Source organism: Candidozyma auris, chromosome 2 (genome assembly GCF_003013715.1).
Source record: "Candidozyma auris chromosome 2, complete sequence".
NCBI lineage: Eukaryota > Fungi > Ascomycota > Pichiomycetes > Serinales > Metschnikowiaceae > Candidozyma > Candidozyma auris.
In genome coordinates, this window is record NC_072813.1 from 1645566 (window position 1) to 1668356 (window position 22791).

The 22791-nt window shown below is 45.7% G+C and overlaps 13 protein-coding genes across 13 annotated transcripts; 6 read left to right on the forward strand and 7 right to left on the reverse strand. All coding sequences in view use genetic code 12, as the record gives it.

Moving 5' to 3' along the window:
- Nucleotides 1-596: 596 nt before the first annotated feature.
- GPD2 (Gpd2p) lies at nt 597-1709 on the forward strand (the record flags this gene model as incomplete). Its single annotated transcript, XM_029035735.2, has 1 exon — nt 597-1709. One exon carries the CDS (start codon nt 597-599, stop codon nt 1707-1709), a length of 1113 nt encoding a protein of 370 aa, XP_028890977.2.
- A 718-nt stretch (nt 1710-2427) lies between these two features.
- On the forward strand, nt 2428-3501 carry PCD1 (8-oxo-dGTP diphosphatase; the record flags this gene model as incomplete). The annotated part of the gene is made up of 1 exon (XM_029035736.2): nt 2428-3501. One exon carries the CDS (start codon nt 2428-2430, stop codon nt 3499-3501), a length of 1074 nt encoding a protein of 357 aa, XP_028890978.2.
- Nucleotides 3502-3876: 375 nt separating this feature from the next.
- Nucleotides 3877-4452, forward strand: VMA22 (Vma22p; the record flags this gene model as incomplete). The annotated part of the gene is made up of 1 exon (XM_029035737.2): nt 3877-4452. The coding sequence occupies one exon, from the start codon at nt 3877-3879 to the stop codon at nt 4450-4452; it is 576 nt and encodes a 191-aa protein (XP_028890979.2).
- Nucleotides 4453-4507: 55 nt separating this feature from the next.
- SSF1 (rRNA-binding ribosome biosynthesis protein) lies at nt 4508-5743 on the reverse strand (the record flags this gene model as incomplete). The annotated part of the gene is made up of 1 exon (XM_029035738.2): nt 4508-5743. The coding sequence occupies one exon, from the start codon at nt 5741-5743 to the stop codon at nt 4508-4510; it is 1236 nt and encodes a 411-aa protein (XP_028890980.2).
- Nucleotides 5744-5906: 163 nt separating this feature from the next.
- Nucleotides 5907-7349, forward strand: CJI96_0002222 (RNA-dependent ATPase RRP3; the record flags this gene model as incomplete). Its single annotated transcript, XM_029035739.2, has 1 exon — nt 5907-7349. The coding sequence occupies one exon, from the start codon at nt 5907-5909 to the stop codon at nt 7347-7349; it is 1443 nt and encodes a 480-aa protein (XP_028890981.2).
- Nucleotides 7350-7720: 371 nt separating this feature from the next.
- CJI96_0002223 (phosphatidylinositol-3-phosphate-binding ubiquitin-protein ligase) lies at nt 7721-8446 on the reverse strand (the record flags this gene model as incomplete). The annotated part of the gene is made up of 1 exon (XM_029035740.2): nt 7721-8446. One exon carries the CDS (start codon nt 8444-8446, stop codon nt 7721-7723), a length of 726 nt encoding a protein of 241 aa, XP_028890982.2.
- An 855-nt stretch (nt 8447-9301) lies between these two features.
- On the forward strand, nt 9302-11017 carry CJI96_0002224 (uncharacterized protein; the record flags this gene model as incomplete). Its single annotated transcript, XM_029035741.2, has 1 exon — nt 9302-11017. One exon carries the CDS (start codon nt 9302-9304, stop codon nt 11015-11017), a length of 1716 nt encoding a protein of 571 aa, XP_028890983.2.
- A 210-nt stretch (nt 11018-11227) lies between these two features.
- Nucleotides 11228-11722, forward strand: MED21 (Med21p; the record flags this gene model as incomplete). The annotated part of the gene is made up of 1 exon (XM_029035742.1): nt 11228-11722. One exon carries the CDS (start codon nt 11228-11230, stop codon nt 11720-11722), a length of 495 nt encoding a protein of 164 aa, XP_028890984.1.
- A 10-nt stretch (nt 11723-11732) lies between these two features.
- On the reverse strand, nt 11733-13943 carry PMT5 (putative dolichyl-phosphate-mannose--protein mannosyltransferase; the record flags this gene model as incomplete). The annotated part of the gene is made up of 1 exon (XM_029035743.2): nt 11733-13943. The coding sequence occupies one exon, from the start codon at nt 13941-13943 to the stop codon at nt 11733-11735; it is 2211 nt and encodes a 736-aa protein (XP_028890985.1).
- Nucleotides 13944-14135: 192 nt separating this feature from the next.
- Nucleotides 14136-15542, reverse strand: CJI96_0002227 (uncharacterized protein; the record flags this gene model as incomplete). The annotated part of the gene is made up of 1 exon (XM_029035744.2): nt 14136-15542. The coding sequence occupies one exon, from the start codon at nt 15540-15542 to the stop codon at nt 14136-14138; it is 1407 nt and encodes a 468-aa protein (XP_028890986.1).
- A 327-nt stretch (nt 15543-15869) lies between these two features.
- On the reverse strand, nt 15870-16388 carry CJI96_0002228 (uncharacterized protein; the record flags this gene model as incomplete). The annotated part of the gene is made up of 1 exon (XM_054702079.1): nt 15870-16388. One exon carries the CDS (start codon nt 16386-16388, stop codon nt 15870-15872), a length of 519 nt encoding a protein of 172 aa, XP_054558054.1.
- Nucleotides 16389-16422: 34 nt separating this feature from the next.
- On the reverse strand, nt 16423-17490 carry CJI96_0002229 (uncharacterized protein; the record flags this gene model as incomplete). The annotated part of the gene is made up of 1 exon (XM_029035745.2): nt 16423-17490. One exon carries the CDS (start codon nt 17488-17490, stop codon nt 16423-16425), a length of 1068 nt encoding a protein of 355 aa, XP_028890987.2.
- A 2902-nt stretch (nt 17491-20392) lies between these two features.
- Nucleotides 20393-22585, reverse strand: RSM22 (mitochondrial 37S ribosomal protein RSM22; the record flags this gene model as incomplete). Its single annotated transcript, XM_029035747.2, has 1 exon — nt 20393-22585. The coding sequence occupies one exon, from the start codon at nt 22583-22585 to the stop codon at nt 20393-20395; it is 2193 nt and encodes a 730-aa protein (XP_028890989.2).
- Between the last annotated feature and the right edge of the window lie 206 nt (nt 22586-22791).

The following is a 22791-nucleotide window of genomic DNA, read 5'->3' on the forward strand; positions in this document are numbered from 1 at the left end:
AAGAGAGAGATTTGCTCGTACTACGCAATGAAAAAAGGAAAGCCTGAAAAAAAAATAGAGCTGTCCGCAGTACATGCAGGCCGTCCTTTTCTTTTTCCAACCTCTGACTGGTCGACCTCGCCCTACCGTCGTCAACGTCAACGTAATCGTGCTGGCCACTACAGGGGCCACGGCCAGAGCACAGTTGCACTTTTGGAAATGAAGTTTTCGTTTTTTGTCGCTATCATTCGGCGTTAAATGTCAGCCTCTATCGGATCAACGGATATTTTTTCGGACTTTCTCGACCGGCCCAAAAGTCCGAAAATGACCTCCTTTTACCCAACTTGCGGACACCACTATGTTGCTTAGATTTGATAGCGGGGGTTTCGGGCTAGGCCCGCGCGCACTAGGCTAATCGCCTCTTGACTGGTTACTTCATGTCCATCTTCTCGTGATGTAATGGCACATTGCTCAAGCCATCGGCACCTTGGGTCCTGCAGAATACCTCGCTGGGTTTATCCGTCCTCCCCGTTTCTTTTTTTCCTCCCTGCCAGAGATATAAAAGAGGGAACTTATCCTACCAAGTATTTCAAAAAATTATCTCAATCAATACTACCATGACTCTCCCATACCCTATCCCACAACCATTTAGAGTTTGCATTATCGGCTCCGGCAACTGGGGCACAGCTGTCGCCAAGCTTGTCGCCGAGAACACTGCTGAAAAGCCTGAAATTTTTGAAAAACAGGTGAACATGTGGGTGTTTGAGGAAGAAATCGAGGGTAAGAAGTTGACGGAAATCATCAACACCGAGCACGAGAACGTCAAGTACTTGCCTGGCGTCAAGTTGCCCGAGAACCTCGTGGCCAACCCTGACGTTGTGGCCACTGTCGAGGACGCCGACCTCTTGGTGTTCAACATTCCTCACCAGTTCCTTCCAAAGACTTGCAAACAGTTGATTGGTAAGGTGAAGCCAACCGCCAGAGCCATTTCTTGTCTCAAGGGCTTGGAGGTTGACGCTAATGGCTGCAAATTGTTGTCGCAGTCCATCACCGACACCTTGGGCATCTACTGTGGTGTCCTCTCTGGTGCTAACATTGCCAACGAGGTTGCTAGAGGCAGATGGTCTGAGACCTCAATCGCTTATAATGTCCCAGACGACTTCCGTGGTGAAGGTAAGGACATTGACGAGTTTGTCTTGAAGGAGGCTTTCCACAGAACATACTTCCACGTGAGAGTGATCAAGGACGTTATTGGTGCCTCTATTGCTGGAGCTTTGAAGAACGTCGTTGCCTGCGCTGCTGGTTTCGTCGAAGGTGCCGGTTGGGGTGACAACGCCAAGTCTGCCATCATGAGAATTGGTCTTTCGGAAACCATTCGTTTCTCTTCCTATTGGGAGAAGTTTCACATCAAGGGCTTGTCTCCACCAAACCCAAGCACATTCACTCAAGAGTCTGCTGGTGTTGCTGACTTGATCACCACATGCTCTGGTGGTAGAAATGTCAAGGTCGCTCGTTACATGATTGAGAACAAGGTTGACGCATGGGAAGCCGAGAAGAAGTTGCTCAATGGCCAGTCCTCCCAGGGTATCATCACTGCCAAGGAGGTGCATGAGTTGTTGGTCAACTACGACTTGCAGGCCGAGTTCCCATTGTTTGAGGCTACTTACAACGTTATCTACGAGAACGCTGACATCAACGAATGGCCAGTGCTTTTGGAGCAGGACTGTTAAGTAGTCTTTTCTAGTTTGCATCTGCAATTTGTACATTAGAGTTTAAAGAGTATATTTATAGAGAACTATAATTGTAGATTGATGAATTTTAGACTATTAAGCAACATCGTCAAGGGCACCTAAAGGAGCAGTAGTCTCATTAGGAGCAGTCCTTCTACATTGAAAGTACGAAGAGAACTGCGAAGGTTTCCTATCTTGGAGGTATGATTCAACGGTTTTAAAAAGTCGCTTCCGAGGCTTCACAATGGGGTGACACCTGAGCTTCTCATGGTCATGTTCAAGAGAAAATTTTGAGCCGAAAACCCTTCAGACTTCGAATTCGGGCCAATTCCAGATTACTGAGCTTAATCGTAAGCGTTTATAAACTTCGTAATTCTACTGATCCCTGCGACCCTGGCTTGAAGCGTTGATAGCTGGTCGGATACTACTACGATACTTATGCAGTATTTATGGCCAAAGGAGTATGTGCAGATAAGTCCTGCAATACAACCATGTATCCTTGCTACAATACTCAACATTATTGGATACTTGGTGGAAGATGCCTTTCCTGAGATCACTGCAAGAGTGCCATCTACAAAATTAAACACTGCAGTGCAAAATTCAAGCCAACGCTGTTGACGAATAACATGACGCAATCTTCACCATGTGAGTTTCACGTGGACTCATCCTCCACATGCATATACTTCAGCCAAAACACCCTCCACTTCTTCTACACTTCATGGCCGACCAAGACTTATTAGCCAACCTAAGGTCGTACAAGACACAGAACTACCTACTGGGCCAGGTGTCCGTGTGGCACAAGCTCCCAATTGCACGAAGAGCGCTGGTATTCATCCTTCTTTTCGTTGGACATTTGGGCGAGCTTCGGGTGGTGCTAACCAAGCGATCTTCAAGGCTCAGAACGTTTCCAGGGCATATATCGCTACCCGGAGGCAAAGCGGATACAGGGTTGGAGCTGCCATGGCAGGTATCGAGAAGAGAAATGAGTGAAGAGATTGGGCTCAGTGAGGATAATGAGTATCTTGCGAAAAACTACGGCTTCACTATCGAACATGTGAATGAGTTGCCTTGCTACTTGCTGAGGACCATGTCTTCTGTTAAACCGTGCATTGGGTTCATGAAATTTAAGAATAATGGCAGCGACAAAGAGGAGCTCTTGGAAAACCTAAAGCTCAAGGTGAACCCGGGAGAGAGCTCCTCGATCTTTAGCTGCCCTCTTCGAGACTTTTTATACCCAGCTGTGGAGGAAGCAGCCCAGGAGGCGCTCGAAAGAACCCACTACTTGGTGAAATGGGCTGGTATCCCATGGCACTTGAGGTCTTACACATTTCCTCAAACAAAGCTGGGCGAAGCTTCGTGGCTACAAGAGTTCAAAGACATTTCTGCATCGGAGGAGGAATCGGCAGATGATGAGGCAAAGAGAGCTCAAACGCCGCCGCTGTCGCCCACGAGACGATACGTGAAGAAGAAAAAGAACTTATCTAAGTGGGGTGCTCTCGGGTCTAGGGTTGACGAGGAGCTGCAAGTGAAGATCTACGATGTGTGGGGACTTACAGCAAACATTCTTCATGATCTTGCGGAAGTGGTGTACTTGGGCCACTCTGTTGAAGGAAGGCAACTCGGCGAAGAAGAGCTCATCCACAGTCTCTGGAAGCACGGTGAGCTTCAGGGCAAACAAAGGTCGAAGCGGGAAAATGCTTGGATCAACTCGACGCCAACCGACAAAGCCTCTTTTGGCTGGGTCATCCCACGGCAAGAGTTCCTTCATTTGAAGAGGTTGTACAAAATGTAAGAGGGATGCACCAGGTGTTGGTAGTGGTTCTTCCGCCCGATGCAACCTACGTTTGCTTGTACCTGTTAGAAATTAGATTTGTGCCTATGCCATCTATAGTAAGCTTGACGCAGATCATGGGTTAGTTAGTTATGACTATACGACGTTTGAGTGGTTGCAAACCGTAGAAACCGCTACACATTCTCCCAAAACAAAACGAATTCAGCAGCGAGACTAAAAAATGCCAACGAAGCTCTCCAAGCAGACTACTCTCACTGAAGAATTCAAAAGTCTTTATATCTTTTCCTCCTCTCTGTATCTATCTCTCTTTGCCTTCCATCCGACAACTTACAGTGCGCATCTGTATACTGAAAGCTACTACTGAGTATCTTCACCATGACGGCTTCTGAAGGTGACGAGGCCGTTGAGAGGCTTCTCGAGCTTCTTGATCAGTACGAGAAACTTGTCAATGACAAGTTAAGTCCTAATTTTGAAGCGGGTATGCTTGATTTTGCCAGAGCCAACTACTGCCATGGTTCTAAGAGGTATAACGTTGACAACCTCGACAAACGGCCCTACGTCGCATGTAAAGAGGTCATCTTCGCTAAGGATAAATTGAGCCTTCGAGATAGGCTATTGGAAGAGAAGCAAAGGAAGAAAACGGAGAAGCACCCTGGCAATGGCGAAAGTTCAAGTGAGGATCCAGATATTCAACTTCTGAACAGAAAAAAGAATAGCATTGAGAACAACGGAAAGAAGACGGAGGTGCTGGAGAAGGATAAGAGGGAAACAAAGGAAACGAGCGTGCCCTTGTTGCGAGACCCTATTCTTCAATTTGGCGTCATTGTGCCTCGATCCTTATCTACGGCGCAAGACTCGTTCGAAAAGTCTCTTGAAAATATTGTGGAGATGGTCAATCTACGGCGTGAAATGCTGGAATTGATCAGTAGGATTGAATCCCTATCGTCCTAGTTGGACGGTTGCCGCTTAAATAGTACCTTTGCATGCATTTATTGATTTCACGGTTTTATTCACTGAATAAATCACTGTCATTTTCGTAATCGCTAGGGTTGATTTCTGGCTCATTTTCGGAGGCACTTTCTTCACCTTCGTCACTGGCTTCACCACCGTCAGTTTCTCCATTCTTCCTTGCCAACTTCCTTGCCTTCTTAGCTTCCTTTTTAGCCTTTTTGGCTTCGACATTGGCCATTTGCTCTTTCCTGCGCTCTGCTTTCTCCTGTTTCCTCTTCTGATGTCTCTTCTCCATCTCTGCGATTTCACTCTTACTCTTGGTGATTCTTGAGTGATATATTGTCTTGCCGCCGATCATGGCATCTTCGATCTTTACAAGATTCATGCTGAGTCTTGGTCCCAATTCTGTGAGTTTTATGGCCCTCTTTCTGGTGACACCCTCCGAAGGGTCTGCATTAGCTGAAATTCCAGCCTTTTTGCGGATTATGTTACTCTGTTCGTTCTTTACTTCCACCACAGCGTCGTCCTCGATCTCACTGTCAGACGTTTGACCGCCAACAGAGTAAGGGTCCAACACTAAGTCAGAAATGTCTTGTGCTTTTGTCATGATCGGAAGTTTCTTATGTGTCTGATGCGAATCGATAAGCTTCTTGATATTCCTGCTCTCTTCTACTAGCTTTGTGTCGATGGCATAGTGTCTCAATTCGATCTCGCCATCCTCTTTTTTACTGATGAGAAGCACTCTCTTGATGGTGTTGACCTTTGTGGTCTGTGGTTGAATTGGTGGAAAGAGGTTCTGAAAGATCGTGATCATCAACTTCTCGTGGTTCTCTGCATCGGCGACCTTCTTGAATCCATTCATAACAAGCAATGGAGGTTCACGGAAAGCAGCAGAGTCTCTTCCCACAGATTTCGGGCGCTTCAATATTCTCTTTACATCTTTCATTAATGCATACGAGTTCACTTTGAACTGAAGACAAGGGCCCTTGGGCATCTTCCCAAGCCTCAAGGAAACATTTCCCGAGGACTCAGACTGCTTGAAAACAAAAAGATCAGATACACCCAAAGGCCCAGAAATTACCATGAAATCCTTGAGTTTGTTGGCCTTTCTTTCTCGTAAGCTGATGGCTGTGTGTGGTTGCATGACAAATCTGAAGTCCTTTACAAGCTGTGTGAGAGCATGATTTTTTAGGGATGTGCCGAGAGAAAGCACCATTGATTTGGGGATCTTGGCCAACTCCTCCGGAGAAGGCGGCTGGTGAGTTCTTCTCTTTGATCTTCTTTTGGCCATGATAAATTAATGTCTGTCGATGGCAGTAGTGGTGAAAATCACTTTACCCATCGCGATGGGGTCCTAACTTTGTATGTATGGGGTGCTGGGTGCAGTCCACTCATGGGAAAAGTAGCGATGCTCTTCTTCTAAAAAAGGTGCAACAACGACTACAGACACACAAATGGCGATTAAGGCAAACCCCAACAGAAAGAAGGAAAAGTTTCCTTCGAGAACAAAGGATGCGTTGGCTTTGGCAGAGAAAATCAAAGAAAACGCTTTGAAGCAGAAACTACTACAAAAGAAACAAGCCAGTGCCGACACAGATTCTTCCATCAAGCCCGAGGCAACAGAGGTGTCTGTATCCGATGGCAGCAAGAAGTTCGAGACATTTAGCGAGCTCAAGCTTATTCCAGAGCTTCTTGAGTCTATTCAGAATATGAAATTTACCAAACCGACGCCAATTCAAGCCGAAGCCATTCCTCACGCTTTAGAAGGAAAGGATATCATTGGTCTCGCAGTGACTGGTTCAGGAAAAACGGCTGCTTTTGCTATCCCCATTTTGCAGGCGCTTTGGCACGATCAAATGCCTTATTATGGTCTTGTATTGGCTCCTACAAGAGAGTTGGCATACCAGATCAAAGATACATTTGATCAGCTTGGAGCCGCCATGGGTGTTCGAACATGCTGTGTTGTCGGAGGCATGGATATGATGGATCAGGCTCGTGATTTGATGAGAAAGCCTCATATCATTGTTGCAACGCCTGGTAGAATTGTTGATCATTTGGAGAATACTAAGGGCTTCTCGTTGAGAAAACTCCGATACTTGGTCATGGATGAGGCCGATAGATTATTGGACCTTGATTTTGGGCCTGAACTCGACAAGATATTAAGAGTGATACCCAGAGAAAGGAACACCTACTTGTTTTCGGCCACCATGACGGGGAAGATTGAAAAGTTGCAAAGAGCTTCCCTCAGAAATCCAGTAAGAATTGCTGTTTCATCCAAATACCAAACCGCAGACAACTTGGTTCAGCTGATGATGCTTGTAAGTGATGGCTACAAGAACACCTATCTAATCCATTTGCTCAATGAGTTCATGGGAAAGCTGATAATCATCTTTACAAGGACGTGTGCTCACTCTCAGAGAACTGCTCTACTAGCACGTATCTTGGGCTTCTCTGCCGTTCCCTTACATGGTCAACTCACACAAGCTCAAAGATTGGGTGCTTTGAATAAGTTCAAGGGTAAGAAGGCAAATATTTTGGTCGCTACTGATGTTGCTGCTAGAGGGTTGGATATACCGGCTGTTGACGTTGTGATCAATTACGACATTCCTACAGACTCCAAAGCCTATATTCACAGAGTGGGAAGAACTGCTCGTGCTGGATGTTCAGGTAAATCGATCTCCTTAGTCACTCAGTACGACTTGGAAATGTACCTAAGAATTGAAGCTGTGTTAGAGAAGAAGCTTCCAAAAGACCCAGCTCCTCCCAGAGATGTGTTAGACGCTTTGCATGTGCATGTTGACAGAGCTACAGCCGAAGCAATCAGACAAACCAAGGATTTCCACGATAAGAAGGGAAGAAAGAAGTCTAGAGACGATGCTGATAGAGAGGAGAGATGATCTGTGATCCTTTAAATTGATAGTATATATCCGAGAAATGAAGTCATGATAGAAAGCTACCCAATAAACCGTCGTGGCCATGTAGCGCCAAAAGAAGTGAAGTTAAAGTGTCGCCATATTAAATTATCCGTCGTGTGCCATTATTATCATCGTCATGCCATGAAGCATAATCAGTCAGTGATGCAGAAAATGAACAGGGCACTCGCCATAGCCTTTCTTGTTAAACCAGTCTTTGATACATTTGTAATGAAACACGCAAAGACACTCGAGGCGGCCAACCTTGTCGCCCGACCGGAGTTCCTCGAGGCAGATCACACACTCGGGATCTCCCTCGTCCTTTTCTGTTAGCTCTGTCCCTGACGTGACCGAGCCTACAGGGGCTTCACTTGTACTCTTGCCTGTGTCTTCATCTCTGCTGCTACTGTTGTCGTTGATGATCTCATATGCTGGCTGGGGAAGAGGGGGATGTGGTACACTAGCATTCTGTTTCTAGCCAACGACAGCAGAACGTTAGGGGGCGACAGAAGCCGCTGGTGGTCTCCGCTGAAGTCAAAGCGCACTAGGCAGTCGCTAATGTGAAATTCCTTATACTGTTCGTACTCCGCATGAGACGTCTCCTTATGCTCATGGCGAGTCTTCTTCACATATGCCCTTAAAAGGTTGGTGCCGCAAACTGGACACAAGTTCTCATCGTTATTCTCAGACCCCACAAGGTCCCCTAACAGTGTATGTTCTTGGCGGGAGCTTGCCACCGAAACGTTTTGAGTGGCACCTGATTCCACCGGCTGCACCTCATCGTTAGCCTGAGGAGCCGTCTCTGGAGGTGACTCAAAAAGCGCTCTTCGAATCATCTGGATTTCCTCAACGCACTCATCGCACGTTCTATACGTCTCTCCCTCCTCTGCTCGCCGCAGACGGCCATTGGGCGAGAGAACTCTAGAGCCTTGGAACCACTTGACTGACTGGCTCGAGCACGAGCCACACACCACCCTTCCACACTTTCTGCAGTGGTGACGCCTGTTGAAAAGAGTGAAACTCGTGTCGCAGAGCACGCACGAGGTGACGTCGCCGTCAGGCTGCCATGTGTTTACAGACATGGCTGGAAAAAGTCGTTGTTGGAGGGTCTAGGGATTTCCCGGGGTGTTGTAGACGGCAAGTGATCAGATGACCTGTATCACGTGCGGCGCACTGTGGTGGATTGGGAAAGTGAAAGTGCGACGTTTCGAGGGTCTAGCGACCTGGAGTAAATGTGTGCCTGTGTGTAAGGCAAAAGGGAGCAGGGCGGAATCCTGTCATCGATAACAAATTGAAAGCGGTAAGGACAGCGGAATGTGTATTTGCGAGTGGCTCCAATTGCTTGCTTTTTTAAAACTGTTTATGTGGTTTGTAAGAATTTACCACTTTTTTGTTTCGTCGTGAAATCGTGTATATCTGACGGAGACATTTAATGAAAATCAATGACAGTTATCACTATCTTTCGCAGCCACTTTGACAGGAAGCATGAGAAATGCAAATGGTTATTGCACTGTAAAGAACACATTTCAGCTGAGGTTGAGAGGAAGACTTACTCACTTCGAATTAATCTAGCAAAACAATATTAAGGTAAAAAAAAAGAAGGAATTTGATCAGAACGGTGCTACCTCGTGTATTCCTTGTCTACCGCTCGTGTTTTATAGCGGACAATAGCAGGCGATAACAGCTCTAGATAAGCAGGCTAACTATGTGATCGCACTAAACATGAATACATTGACCCGAGTTCCGAACTGATTCCGTGGCCAAGCCAGGTAATTTTGATTCCTCGCTTTTTTCCTCGTCCTTACCCTCTTTGCCTGAACAATCTCGTCCCGTACCAGTATATAAAGCACAGGGTATCTCGATTATCAAAGCACAGCGGTAACACAGTCATAAATTAATAGATAAAGCCCATCGTTCTTTTACCGTCACTCTTCCACATGATTTTCACCGAGAAAAAAAGCCTGATGAAGCTGTCAGTCTCTGTGGAAGCTGGTCTGGTTTCCTCAGATCGTCACTACCTAGTGCTGGATGCAAAAGATTTCGGTGCTCACTTGGACGTGGAAAAATTTGGTCTGACCAAAAGAAAACTCACAAACCGCCATGTCCTGTTGATGATTATCGGCCAGTCTATCGGCACTGGTCTTTTTGTCGGGATAAAAACACCGCTTATGAACTCAGGCTCGCTTTCCCTATTTCTAGGCTTCTTCTTGTGGGCTGCCTCAATGATATGGCCCTTGATGCTTGCAACAGGAGAAATGTGCTCATACCTACCTGTTCGTGGGACATTTTTGCACTTTGCTGCTAGGTGGCTAGATCCAGCCTTGGGTTTTGCCGTCACCATGATGTATTTATACACAACACTCATGTTCATCTGTGTTGAGGCAGTTGCTTTTGCTTCGGTAGCAGGCTACTGGACAGACTTGTCACCTGCCGTATTTGTGACGATTTTTCTCGCTTCGGTTTTATTTTTCAATGTGTTCGGCGTGAACTGGTATGGAGAGATTGAGTTCTGTCTGTCTATATTAAAAGTGCTACTCATAGTTGGGTTGATGTTCTTTGGACTCATCACTATGTGTGGAGGCAACCCAAAGGGCGACGCCTATGGGTTTCGCAATTGGAAGGAAGGCGGTTTGGTCAAGCCTTACCTTGTAGAGGGAAACACAGGAAAGTTCCTTGGGTTCTGGAATGTGTTGATCTTTGCTGCTTTCTCCTGTGGTGGCCCAGATATGTTGGGTATGGTTTCTGGGGAAATCTCCCAGCCACGCAAAAACATCGCCACTGCAGCCAAGAGAACATACATTCGAATCTTTTTATTTTACGTTGGCGGAATCTTTTTCGTCAACTCTCTTTGTGCATCGAATAACCCAGATCTTCTCGCTGCAAGTGCTTCGGGTAAAGGTGGAGCTGCTGCTTCTCCGTGGGTCATTGGAATTAAGTCAGTGGGAGTCAATGGCCTCGACTCCGTTGTCAATGCTGTGGTATTGACATCAGCGTGGTCCTGTGGAAACGGGTTTACCTACGGCGCTGCAAGAAGCGCATACTCAGCAGCCTTGGCAGGTTATATTCCCAAGAGCTTCTCCTACTGCTTAAAAAGCGGCTGCCCAATTGTTGCTGTTGTGTTTGCCATGTCGATTGGATGCTTGTCATACATGACTACCTCTAAGGCTTCTGCTGTGGTCCTCAACTGGTTTATCAATTTGGCCACAACAGGTTTGCTATGCACGTACGCTGTGATGTGGATGTGCTACTTCAAGTTCAAGAAAGCGACGCGGGCTCAACCTTGTGATCATGAGGACCCCAAATTCTATAAGCTCAGTGGGTTTTTATACCCCTGGGTGACGTACTGGGCAGCGTTTCTCAACGCACTTGTTCTTTTCTTCAATGGGTTTTGGATCTTCTTTCCTGGTCAATTTTCTGTTGCAAACTTGTTCACATCATACTTTGCTCCTGTATTCTTCATGTGCTTGTTTGGATTCTGGAAAATATGGAAGAAGACCCATTGGCGCTCTGCAGAAGAGGCTGACATCACCAGCGACAAAGCTGACATCGACGATGAAGAGGAAGCAGAAGCCTTGAGGTTGTCTCTCATACCCAAGAAGCAAGAATTCCTATGGAAAGTTTGGTATAAGGTTTCTGCTTTTTGTTTTAGCTAGTGCGTGATTGAACTGAGAGCTCACTAACTAACGAAGAATTGGATGATAGGCAGATAGACAGTTTGACAAAGAAGCTCAATTTAGATTTTAGAAAACAACATTCGACTTTTTTATGTCTATGAAATGAATTTGCAACCAATTGGTTGGATCCTGCAGGCGTATATAACACCCACATCGAGAAAACGTAAAGCCAGTTCAACTTACCTAGCAATGTCTGATCGATTGACGCAGTTGCAGATCTGCCTAGATCAACTTGTTGCTCAATTCAATGCTACCATCAATTATGTCAATACACAGGGTGAACTAGCGCCTCTAGATGAGGACAAGACCTCGGTAATCAACATGGCAGCAAACGCTCCTCTACCGGGAACAAAAAAAGAAAACGCTGAGCAACAGAGTCAAGGGGGAAACTCAGAGGCCAGTGGCGCATCTTCCAGACCAAAGCCTTCTTTTGATAGTGTAATCAACGAGTTGTCTACTGACATCATCCTCAAGTCACGTCAAATAAGTATGATCATCGACTCTCTACCGGGTATTGGTACACTTCCAGAGACTCAACTCAAGATGATTGGAGATCTCATTGAGGAGTTAGATGAAGTGGAGAAACAGCGTGAAGCCAAAATTAAAGAAAAGGACGAATTACTCAAGTGGTGTGAAGACCTCATAGTCGACGTCTCGCACGGTATATTTAAGACCCGAACCTAAGCAAGACACTCTAGTCGGTATAAATTGAACAGTCAAAGTCCCAGCTTGAGAACCACCTGGCATTCTGGCACTTTGATTTCGTCCAGTCTGTGCTATATATCAAGGGCAAAAACGTGACAAAACAATAGGTGGCCGCCAATAATACAACTGTCATGGCTGCGATTCCCACTAAGCGGTTCTTCACCATTTGATACTCCATGTATTGACTGATGGCCATAATCATGAAGAGTACACTCGTGAGGTAGTGGTGACTGAACAACTGCCGCGTCATATGTAAGTATGGGAAATAATTCAAGATCCACCCCATAAGGAAACTTGCATTCGCGTGGTAATAAACTGTCTGTAATAGTGGCTCTTGCGGTAAGTTGAAGGGATTCAAGTGCTTTAAGATATAGAGACTAAGTTTGAAGGAGAACGATGCGATCAAAAATATGCCCACGTAGTAGATGGCAACATTGCCCAAAAGATAGACTTGACCCGGATTTTCATCTGTCAAGATGCCGTCTGTGTTGCCTGTGGTGAAGTAAGCAATTCCTCTCGTGACAAATGGCCACTCAAATGGAAGGCTTGCGTACTTGTGTGGCTTCACAAATCCCTTGTTTGCTCTCCACATAGCCTGATGGTACTCAACGAGCTTATCGTAAAGCAGCATTCTGGGGAGCTTTACACGGGGATACTTATCCACATCCTTGTCAATGACAGGATGGTTGTTACTCTCGACATACCAAAGAGTGTTTGGCATGGTGGGTTCGTTCACACAGAGCACTTGGTATTGATGGAACGCCCAGTCGGGAAGTCTGGTATCGTGACCCATAAGGACGCAGTTTGTTCCTCTGTGGACAAGTTGGAATACTGATTCGGTGGCCCTCACCTTTATGTTGGGCAACTGATTTTCAGCATGGGGTTTGCGGCCAACAATCTTGACCTTCCATTCGTAGTTACTGTCCTGAGTGTCTGTTCTATTCCCGTTACATGAAACTTCGTTGGAGTAGTCATGCTCGGAATTGGGAGGTCTCATATCATTTGCACGCAAGTATTTCTGGGTGAATTTATGGTAGAGCTTCACATAGTCTCCATCCTTGATCGCTCTGAACCTTCCGTCAAACTTACCGTCATAATTTGTTCCTGTAGTCTCGATGACCCATTCGTTGTTTCCATCGCCCTCATGCTCATACATCGTAACTTGTTGTTCATGGGTGCCAGTTTTATAAGGAAACTTATGAGAGTGTAAGTAAGAATTTAGACGGTGATGCCTCAATGTGATGGTGCTACCATAGGATACATCCACAGCGGTTTCCTTGAGATCGCTAGAATCAATGAATTGTGACTTAAAAGTAGGAGAAACGAAGCCGGAGCCAGGGCCATTTTTTGGCAACAAGATGAAATGCACAGCAAAAATACCGCAGTATACTGTCAAAGGAATGAGCAAGAAAGCAATGAACCTGCTCACAACGTGCTTTACACATTGCTTGATCAGCACATCCAAATCACCAGCGATGAGGTATATTTGGTAAACAGATAAAGCTAAAACCCACACAACAGTGAAAAGTCCAGTGAGCTTGACGGATGTAGCAAGACCAAGACTTATACCTGTCAAGAATAGGTACCTGTACCATTGTTTAGTGAAAGCGACAGACGTCTCAAACAGTTTGTAGCAGTATACTGTAGCAGCAACATACGCAATGAGCTGGCTATCGAGCATAATAAAACGAGACTGCGTGGCTAGAGAGTTTTCCACAAGTACCAAGAAGGCGCCAAAGAGAGACACTAGCGGGCGACAGCATGTGGATCGAAGAGTGCAGTATGTCAAAACCACTGTCAACATCCCACAAGCAGCAGAAACAGCTCTCATGGCGACAAAAGGCACATTTTTGTCGTAAGGATCACCAATATGCTCAAAGTCAAAGTCTCCATCCCAATTGAAGAGTAATGCTATTAAATAGAACGTGAGCTTTCCGAGTGGAGGATGCACGTCCACAAAGAATTCTCCATTGAAGTAATTCCTGGCGAACCCTCCAAAATGAACCTCATCGAACACGACTTTTGAAGGGCTCGGAAGTTTGAAGAAGCGCACGGAAAATGCTATAGCAGCAACGAGAAATAGGTATAGGTGGTCAATTTTGGTGAACTTGACGAGGGCAAGCACAGGCTGCGGAACTGCTGAGGAATAGAATGCCCTAAGCTTTCCTCGCTTGTAGCCTGGTGGAAGCTTCTCCTGCATCGTTAAAGATCAGAATACTGAGATAGTTGGGGGATCAGAAAGAAAGAGAGCGGTAGAAGGGTGCGTTAGTGAACTGGGGCAGTGCAGGAATATCAACACACATAAGGAGGGAAGGAAGGTTGTGACAAATTTAGATTAACAGTGCACCGATTTTCTTCTTCTTTTCTTTTAATGCAGATTTTTTTTATTTGATTAATATCCTATGTAAAGCCCGCCCTCACGCTCTTCGAGTTCCAGGGCTATGAATGAAACGTATTCTGAGTTGGAGTCCCACCCTAGCTTTGCAGTGCACCGCACAAACCGTAGCATGGGCAATCTCTCTTCAGAAAGCGCTAATGCCAAATCAACTGGATCAACTTTATCGTTGGTGCCAAGCATGCCGCTACTGCTGATGAAAAGCTTGCGAAGAGGCCTTTTGTAGGGAAGCGTGGGCAATAAGTCGTCATCAAAAAACGACCGTGACAAGTAGTCCACCGTGACCTCGAGGGTCATCAAGTTGGGACAGTTTATAAATACAGAGTCGAGTGAATTTGCCTGAAGTCCAGGCATGGGGAATTGGATGCGTAATGATTTGAGGTTGGTGCCCACTTTGGAAAGTAAGTGCTGGAAACCCGAGTGAGCAACTTTGGGGCAGTGTGCAAACTCCATGTGTCTGATTGATGTGGGGAAATCGGAATGGATGAGGAAGTCGTCAGAGATGCCACCGGACACTCGAAGAAACTCTAGCTTGGGAGGCCATTTGATCGCGTTATAGTTTTCAATCTCCAAGGATGACCGTGGGAACAGAAGGTGAGTGAGCTGCTTCAAGTCTCTTATGGAGTAAAAAAGCTCTTCCAAATTAAGCGTCTCAGAAACCAAGCGAAGATCCAAAATCTTCAAATGCTCGCAGCCTCTGAGCGCTATGAGGGGCCCGAGCCCGAAACTGGTCTGTGGTGCTGTGAAGGCCTCAAGAAAGGGCCGAGACCGTTTGAGAAGTTTAGCGACAAAGGCGTTCTTGCCCAGCTGATTGACGGACGACAAATCCAAGTCCCTGATGTAGTTGCCTATATTATTTTTACCCAGTATTGTCTCGACAAACTGAAAAAAATTGTTGCCGTTGAGATTCGGTCTGCGGTAGATCAAGGGCAAGGTAATCGCATAAAACAACTTCAGAAGCCGTAGAAACTTCGGCTTAAGTCGGTTCTGATATAGTAGAATTTCAAGAATGTGGACGATTATCTCAACTGGGAGCGTTAGATTGTGATTCTGGAGCTGCTGCAACTGCATCCGCTTTTGTTCTTCTAGCAACTCCATCTTGTGCTTATACTCTTCAGAAGTGCTATAAAGGCACCAAAACAACACATCAACCTTCTCAAACTGCAGCATTGGCCAAACTTTCCCCAGATCTGCTTGCTTCTCCGTCAAAACGTACACCGAGCGAATATTGCCATTAGTCTTCATAGAGAAATCCTGTGGGCTTGAAAACCCACTGGGAACAACACTTTTCTCATCGTTTTCTTCGTCCAGCTCGGACTCCGCCTTGCCCTCCACGAAACTCGACCTGTAGACGTACTTTCGGTAAGGAGGGCGAATCTTCTTAGCTCTTCTCTTGTTGGCCATAGCGTCGATGGAGAAGAGAGGAGGCGATTAGATGGGGATTATGCAGGATATGATTGAAGAGTAATAATGATGGGAACTGAAATTGTTATAAAAAAAAGGATGTTTTGCTAGTTCGGGAGATGTGGGGGTGTATCACTCTCAGTCTCGGGAGGGTACCGATGGAGTGATAATGCACAGGAAGAGGTAAGTAGTGCACTTTCTACATAATGCATGGGGAGGTTAAGTAGTGCACTTTCTACACAATGCATTGGGCGAAAAAGATAATGGAAAGGAGCATTAACAGAAATGAAATAAAGCACTCAACCAATCGAAATATAGTCCCTTGGATCACTCGCCCATTAAGCGAAGCTCCACTGGGGTAGGGGTGGTGGTACGTTGAGTGTCGTCGACCTCAACTTTCATCAACCGGAGAAACTTCCTCAAAAGTTTCATTGTCACACGGTCCTTGAGAAGAGGGAGTGAGTGGGTCATGCGATACTCTTGAAAGCCTAGCTCTCTGTTCTCGTCCCGAACGAAGTTGATGATAAGCCTTGCGGGCGCTAAGATCGACGCTTTGAAAATAATCAAGGGAATGAATAGCATGGCAGAAATGTAGAGTCGGGCGATCATGAAAGGAAGCCTGAAAAACAACATGGTCAATGAAAATGCCATACGAATCGGCACGAAAAAGCAAACATTGACAATAAACCAAAACATCGAAACGACAGACAAGTCGATTTGGCCAAGCTTCTCAGCACAGTCCCAAGCCAGCTGGTAGCAGCTCTCCTTGAAGTCGGTGAGTCTTCCTCGAACCTCGTTCCAGTCATCTTGCACTTTCTGGCTGTGGAGATCAGTGAACTTCTTCATGCGACCAATGACGTCGTCAGAACTCTCATCTGGTTTATACACTCTGAGTGGCAGCAAAGGCAGTGTAGGAGAAGGCGTAAGCGATTGCAGTGGTGTTTGTGACTCCAGAAAGGCGCCTTCTAAAGCTGGTTAATGAAGCATTCAACGGGAACGGAGTTATTGATACCGAGTCTTTAGGTTCAAAGGACTCCTTTTTTTGAGACTCTGTCCCCTCTTTTCTCTTCTCATTACCCTCTTGCTTCTCCAACGGTTCAAATCTGACCTGTGCAGGTGGCTTGCCTGCCTTTTTCAAGTTGACCCCGGATAGTTTTTTTGGCCTCCTCACATTAAGCTTCTTTGGGCTGAAAGCTGGAGACTTGGGTGGTTCCACTTTCGGTTTTGCCAAATCCTTCGGCTTCTTGGGGCTCATTGTAGGGAGCTCCACAGGTGACTCCAGACAAAACATTTCGATGTAGTACAGTAAGTTGTTTTCGTTGACGCTGTTTTCCACTGTAGCCGTTTTTGCAAACGTGATGGAATCCTTGAGCGAATCCAAGTATTGCAGAGCTAACTTGAACAAGTTCCACACCACAAACAAAATAAGAGAGGCATTACCAAAAACCTCCGAGTTGTAGGTTGCAGAGGCAATGAGGTACCTCCTTGTGAGAAGCATCAACAAGGCACCCACGAAAGTCGCTATAATCCCACCTAGCCACGCCATTTTCTCCAAGTACAAGAGTCTCTGAGCAACCACTAGATTACTCACAAACACTCTTCTGTTGAGAGCCATCTCAGGCAAGTAGAAGGCCTGGCCAATCTCGATCTTGACTGAATTGACAAAGTTGAGGAGGCTTGTTCTCACCAGCTTCAAGTGCGATACCCACTTCAAGGGCCACATTGACAAGAAGCGGACCACCCATGCTACAAGCACCAAAGTGACCAAATTTGAAATCACCGTGGGTGGATGCACCTTTTCCTCACACACAACCGCCACAAACGAGGGAGCAAGGATCATCACCATGGTGATGGCGTCATACGAAGTGGTTGATCGGGGGAAGTTTTGCAGAAGCATATCCATAAACAGCTCTTCGGAGCCACAATCTGCCACTGTTGAGGGGGGCATCTCCAGTTAAAGGTCTTGAAGTGAAATAAGGGAAAGTAGATGGAAGTAGGAAGTAGGAATTAGTGAAAGTAGATCGAAATGAAATTAAATATTATAAGGGATTTGTGGACTTGACACAAAAAGAAGGAGGTGTACTTTTTTTTTTTTATTTTCCAGCCAGGCCTCACCTTTGCTTTGCCCAGCCCATAGACGTGCCTTTGCTATTCTGGGGGAAAAGGGCACTTTAAATCTGCGGCTGGCAGACCATGGGGCATGCCCCAGGCCGCATTTGAAGGGATTTGATCTGGCGCAGGCCGTGCATGGCAGTCTCTGCAGAAGCGAGGGCGGGTATGGCCGCAGCCAACGGGACGAAAAAACGGGAATGCTCCAAATCTGGCAAAAGCAGCGTGCTCGCCGCGCGCCGCTGAGTGTGGCAATGTAAATTATTCCTGCATTCGACAAGAATTGCGTGAAATAGCACTGGCTATGTATGTCCTGGGACGTCGTTCCAGGGGCCCGAAAAAAATAAAAGGTTTTTTTTGCCCAGTACACAAACACCTTTGTGCGCATCACAGGAGGCTAAAGTAGAATACGAGGACACCAGCTGAAGCACAACGACCATCAGCAGCAGAACAACAAAACCTAAAGAAAAGAAAGAAAAGAGAATGCCATTTTCTTCTTAACCCATAGAATTTACAAAAACAACCAATTCTGCTATCAACAAAAAAGAAAAACATCATCTCTGCCTCGTGTGTTATCTGCCCCAGACCAGACCACAGACTCACTGCACGGTGGCTATTGTCGCCCTTCCCCCCAGGAGCCAGAAGCAAGGGCCATTGTCCATTGAAGAGATAAAGACAACTAGCAGAAGAAAGGAAAAAAAGAAAAAGAATTAAGGACTGGGTGCATCACAGGGGGCCAATGAAGTTGCTCTGTTTGGTTGCATCCCTTTCGTTTAGGGCTCATCCTCTGAGTGAGCAGCAGTAGATGCACAGAGCCAGTTTCATTCTTTTGCAGCCAAACGCTGCCGGGTGCGCATTACATTGGCTTCAATCTCAGCAGATAGTTATCACCACGAAGCATTGAGGTTAGGTAGAAAATTCAAAAGGGAAGCTAGAGCAGTCGATTTTTTTTTTCTTCCTTTTCTTGATTTTGTTCTTTTGATTTTGTTCTTTTGACCTGTTTATTTTTCACTTTCATCGTTTTTCCCCCATTGTTGCACCTCGGCTTCCTGCTGCCTGGCACTTGCCCGCGCGAGATGCTGGAAGCGTGTTTTGGCGCCGCCCAGAGTGGAAAATTCGACCCAGGTAAACACCCGGACAAAAGCATCTGGCCGGTCTAGACGGTAGTTTTGTGCCCGGGAACTCTTCAGGCAGTGCTTTGCTTCTGTCAATTTGAAGGTCTGGGTGGTGAAGATTCCACGTTGACCGAGCTGTGGGTTGGAGGTGGATGAAAATTGTATGCTTTTTTGCGCTGGTGTGGCTTCTTCACAATGGGTGCAAAATTTCATGCCTAAAAAAGAAAAACTTTGTTGTGGGTTGAGAAAGTTGTTTTGTATTGAAAAAGTCTATAGTCTATCTGGAAGAATGAAGAAACAGACTTCTTGTTGCTTGAGGAGATCAACTGTCGATTGTCAGTATACTGTAACGATATAGAGTTGTAGCATTCTGATCGATGCCTCTGTTATATGAACCTCAATCCCACATTGTGCACAATCTTCCAGGTCTACAGTTGCAAGTCAAGTAGCTTATTGATGATGTCGTTGAATCGCAATTTTACCACTTGCATGCGATTCTTACAAAGGGCCAAAATCGGTGTTTTGCCAGTGTGGGTAATGGCTACGAACAGAGAGTGAAGGTAGAAAATGGACTCAGAATAGAATTAATGTTTTAGTTCGGCGAGGCTGAATTGTACTCATATGTTCCGCTTTCTTCAGTGTAGGTGGACAGACCGCTACCATTAGAGTCACAAGAGTCTTAAGATACAGTTGCCGATGCTCAGCCTATCAGAGTGAGTTCATATCTTTTACATGGTAAATCTTATTTATAAAGTGCTCTGATCGAGTCAGATGGGTATCTTCGCCTCATTTGGTTTTCAGAATTTTTATTTCAATGTTCTACATGTTTTCATCCTGTGCGTGTTTCGGAAAGGTCTTTTAACTCAAGACACTTCCTTGTTCGAGAACACAATCTATAAGCCAATCAGTAAGCGTAACTTACCAAGATGATTACACAAAGAATTTTAAGAATGCAAAATTACTAAAAGGATAGTCATATGAGCTGTATAGCCACAGCTACTTTCTTGCAGAAATGGAAGTCCGTGAGACCGAGGTCGTGCGAGTGGCAAGGATCAAGGAACTGGTGAAAGTGAAATCTATAAAAGCCTTTCACAAGTCTACACATTTAGTTCAACACAAAAAATATGGTTTTAGTTCAGGATTTATTGCACCCAGACCCAGTTACCGAGTCTCAGAAGCACAAGAAGAAAACTCTCGTCCAGTCGCCTAGATCTTTCTTCATGGATGTCAAGTGCCCTGGATGCTTAAACATCACCACAGTGTTCTCCCACGCTCAGACCGCTGTCACCTGTGATGGCTGCTCGTCTGTCTTGTGTACTCCTACTGGTGGTAAGGCCAAGTTGACAGAGGGCTGCTCTTTCAGAAGAAAGTAAGCGAGGTCTGATATCTTGTGGGTTAGCATTGTACCATAGTTACGCCAGTGATGGCTATCCCTGGCTTTCTTGTAAAGTTTATTTCTTGTCGCCATTGTCTGCGAAGGTCATATGGAGCTACTTATGTAGCTTGGAAGTTTTCATTCGATTTATAGTAACGTACGTTTGAATTATTTGACTGGAGGTGTAGAGTTCCTAAGCCTTGTGTGTTTATTGCCTGTTTTCCGTGCTATTTACATGAGATTTTTGAAATCTAGGTGTCAAACCCCATTTTCTTCGTCTGTTGACGGTATTTCTTTGTTGACTCGAACTGAGAGGCGTATAGTTCGTTCAAAGCATAAGGGTCTGAGTCGCTCTCTTCTTCAAGAAGAGCAGGATCCCTTGCCTCTCTCTTCTTCCATTCTTTCTTCCTCTTCTCCTTCAACACAACTTTACGCTGTGCTTTGGCCAATGACTTTAACCTGGCCATGCCCTCTTCAGAGAACTTATTTCTTACCTGAAAGGTCTTTCTGCCCAATGGCCACAAGTCGCCCTGGCGTGCTTTCCGAGCATCGTGATATACTTGTTTACCCAAACTCTTAGGAACTTGCCACGTTTCAATATTTCCCAGAGGTGCACAAACATTAAACTTGACGTTCTTCTTGACTTTCGCTGGGAATCCGATAAGACGGGGCCAGGTGGCCATACTCTCCCCAACATTGCTCTCTGAGGCATGTTCACGGTCTGCTTCAATCTTTTTGATCGTTTCCTTGTCGTTGAGAGAACGATGCATGATAAGATAAGAGTAAGTTCCCAGCTCTGTGTTGTTGCTACCAGGTCTTCCACCGCCTTCGAGTGCTTTGCGTTCACTTTTGGTCAACTTGTCTGCTTTCTCCCAAGGTGTAGCCAATCGCTTGCCTTTTTTGAGCTCCATAGTATATTTTGGTCTTTCAGAGACATTATCGAAGGCGCAAAAGTCAAACCTGTGTTTGTGGTGACTTACCTTGTACAATACTGGATCTCCTAGCTGGAGTGGGCACTTACCATGATGAGGACAAGGTGCCACAACACTGAGATGATAGTCAACACCGGCATAGTCCGGCATTTCGGATTGCGCCAGAGAGCTTACTTTCTCTAATTCATCCTCAAACTCAAACCTGAGATCTTCATCAGAAAGCTCGCCATATTTCTCGTTCAAATGCTTCTCCAAGTCAACGTCATCCACATTCAAGCCGTCTTCCTCAATAGCCTTCATCAACATCTTTTCTTCGTGCTTCACCTGCTCCTCTGTCACCATTTGGTCCTCCTTTCGAAGCTTCAGTGGTTTTGGCTTTGATCCACGAATGTATGGACGAGGAATCTTGCCACTTTCATGTGTGAAATTTTCCGGGCGGAGCATTACTTGTCTCGCTCTGGCTATGATTTCAAATCCAAGAGGATTACCTCTTTCCAAAAGCACCAAATGACCACCAGGCTTGAGTGCTGCCAACACCATTTCCAAGTTGAGATCAACATCACGAGGAAAGCTGTGTTTGCGCGTAAGGAGAGCTTGATTGACAATTATCAACTCGTATTTCTTGGAAGACGCAAGTGAGTCTCTGACGTTGGTTCTGATTCTGAGCTTGCGAGTATCGATATGACCCACATAATCGTCCTTTCCCACTATTTTCAGAGTATCCCTGTCGTCGACCTCACAAGGCTGACGAGACAAGATGAGTTTGGCTCTTCTTTTCATTTCATTATTAAGCCTTCCCACGATGTATGCATCTTTGACTTCTGGCTTAAAGTCGGCTCCCATGATCTCATTAAGTGCAACCATGCCTGTAGCAGGCCCATACCCAATATCGAGCACAGATTTAGGGTTAAACTTATCCACACCTACTCTCTTTTGAAGTTCTCCCAAGACTTTCTTGACGTTAGCAAAGTCTTGTAAAAACAATGCCGCAATGTGTGCATCGCTATCTAGGGCAGACACTGGAGCTTCCTGGATCTGGTCCTTGTCCAAACTTTGATATATCGTCTGTGCTCGTTCTCTCACAACATTAGGCACTCTGGCGCTGAGTATATTGTTGTTGATGGTCTTAGAAATAGCTGATGGAAGCTTCACCACAGAATGATCTGCTTTTCCTTGTAGTGTTAAAGGGTGGAGTCTAGCTTCCTCTGAGTTCTTTCCTTGGATGTAAGAACCGTCTGGGTCCTTGTAGTCTGACACTGCCGGATCTTCGGGTCGCCTTATGTACTTGCGGTGTTCATCATTGACATCCCCGCTCTGTGTTCGAGCATCAGAACGAACAAGCTGACCAAAACTCTCACTATGGCGTTTTCTGTTAAAGGGAAGGATGGAGTCTCCTTGAGATGAGACCTGAGAAAGGAGATCGTAGTCGTCGTCTTTCGGTAAAGCAACACCTGTGTGCTTCAAGCGAGCAATATGCGGTCTGAAGGAAATCAAAGCTCTACGTAGGAGCATGATATAAGTGGATATAAGCGGTTGATGGTGTTTCTTTTGACGTTGGGAATCTCCAGAGAGATGGAGATGTGTTCACGTGATACTTATCAGGTGACGATGCTCTAGCAATATGGCCTATCATAGGCGTTCCCATGGTAATAAGAAGACACAAGGAATTTTCTTTGAAGGATATGACAAGTGTTTTGAGCAATTGGAGCAGAATTGGT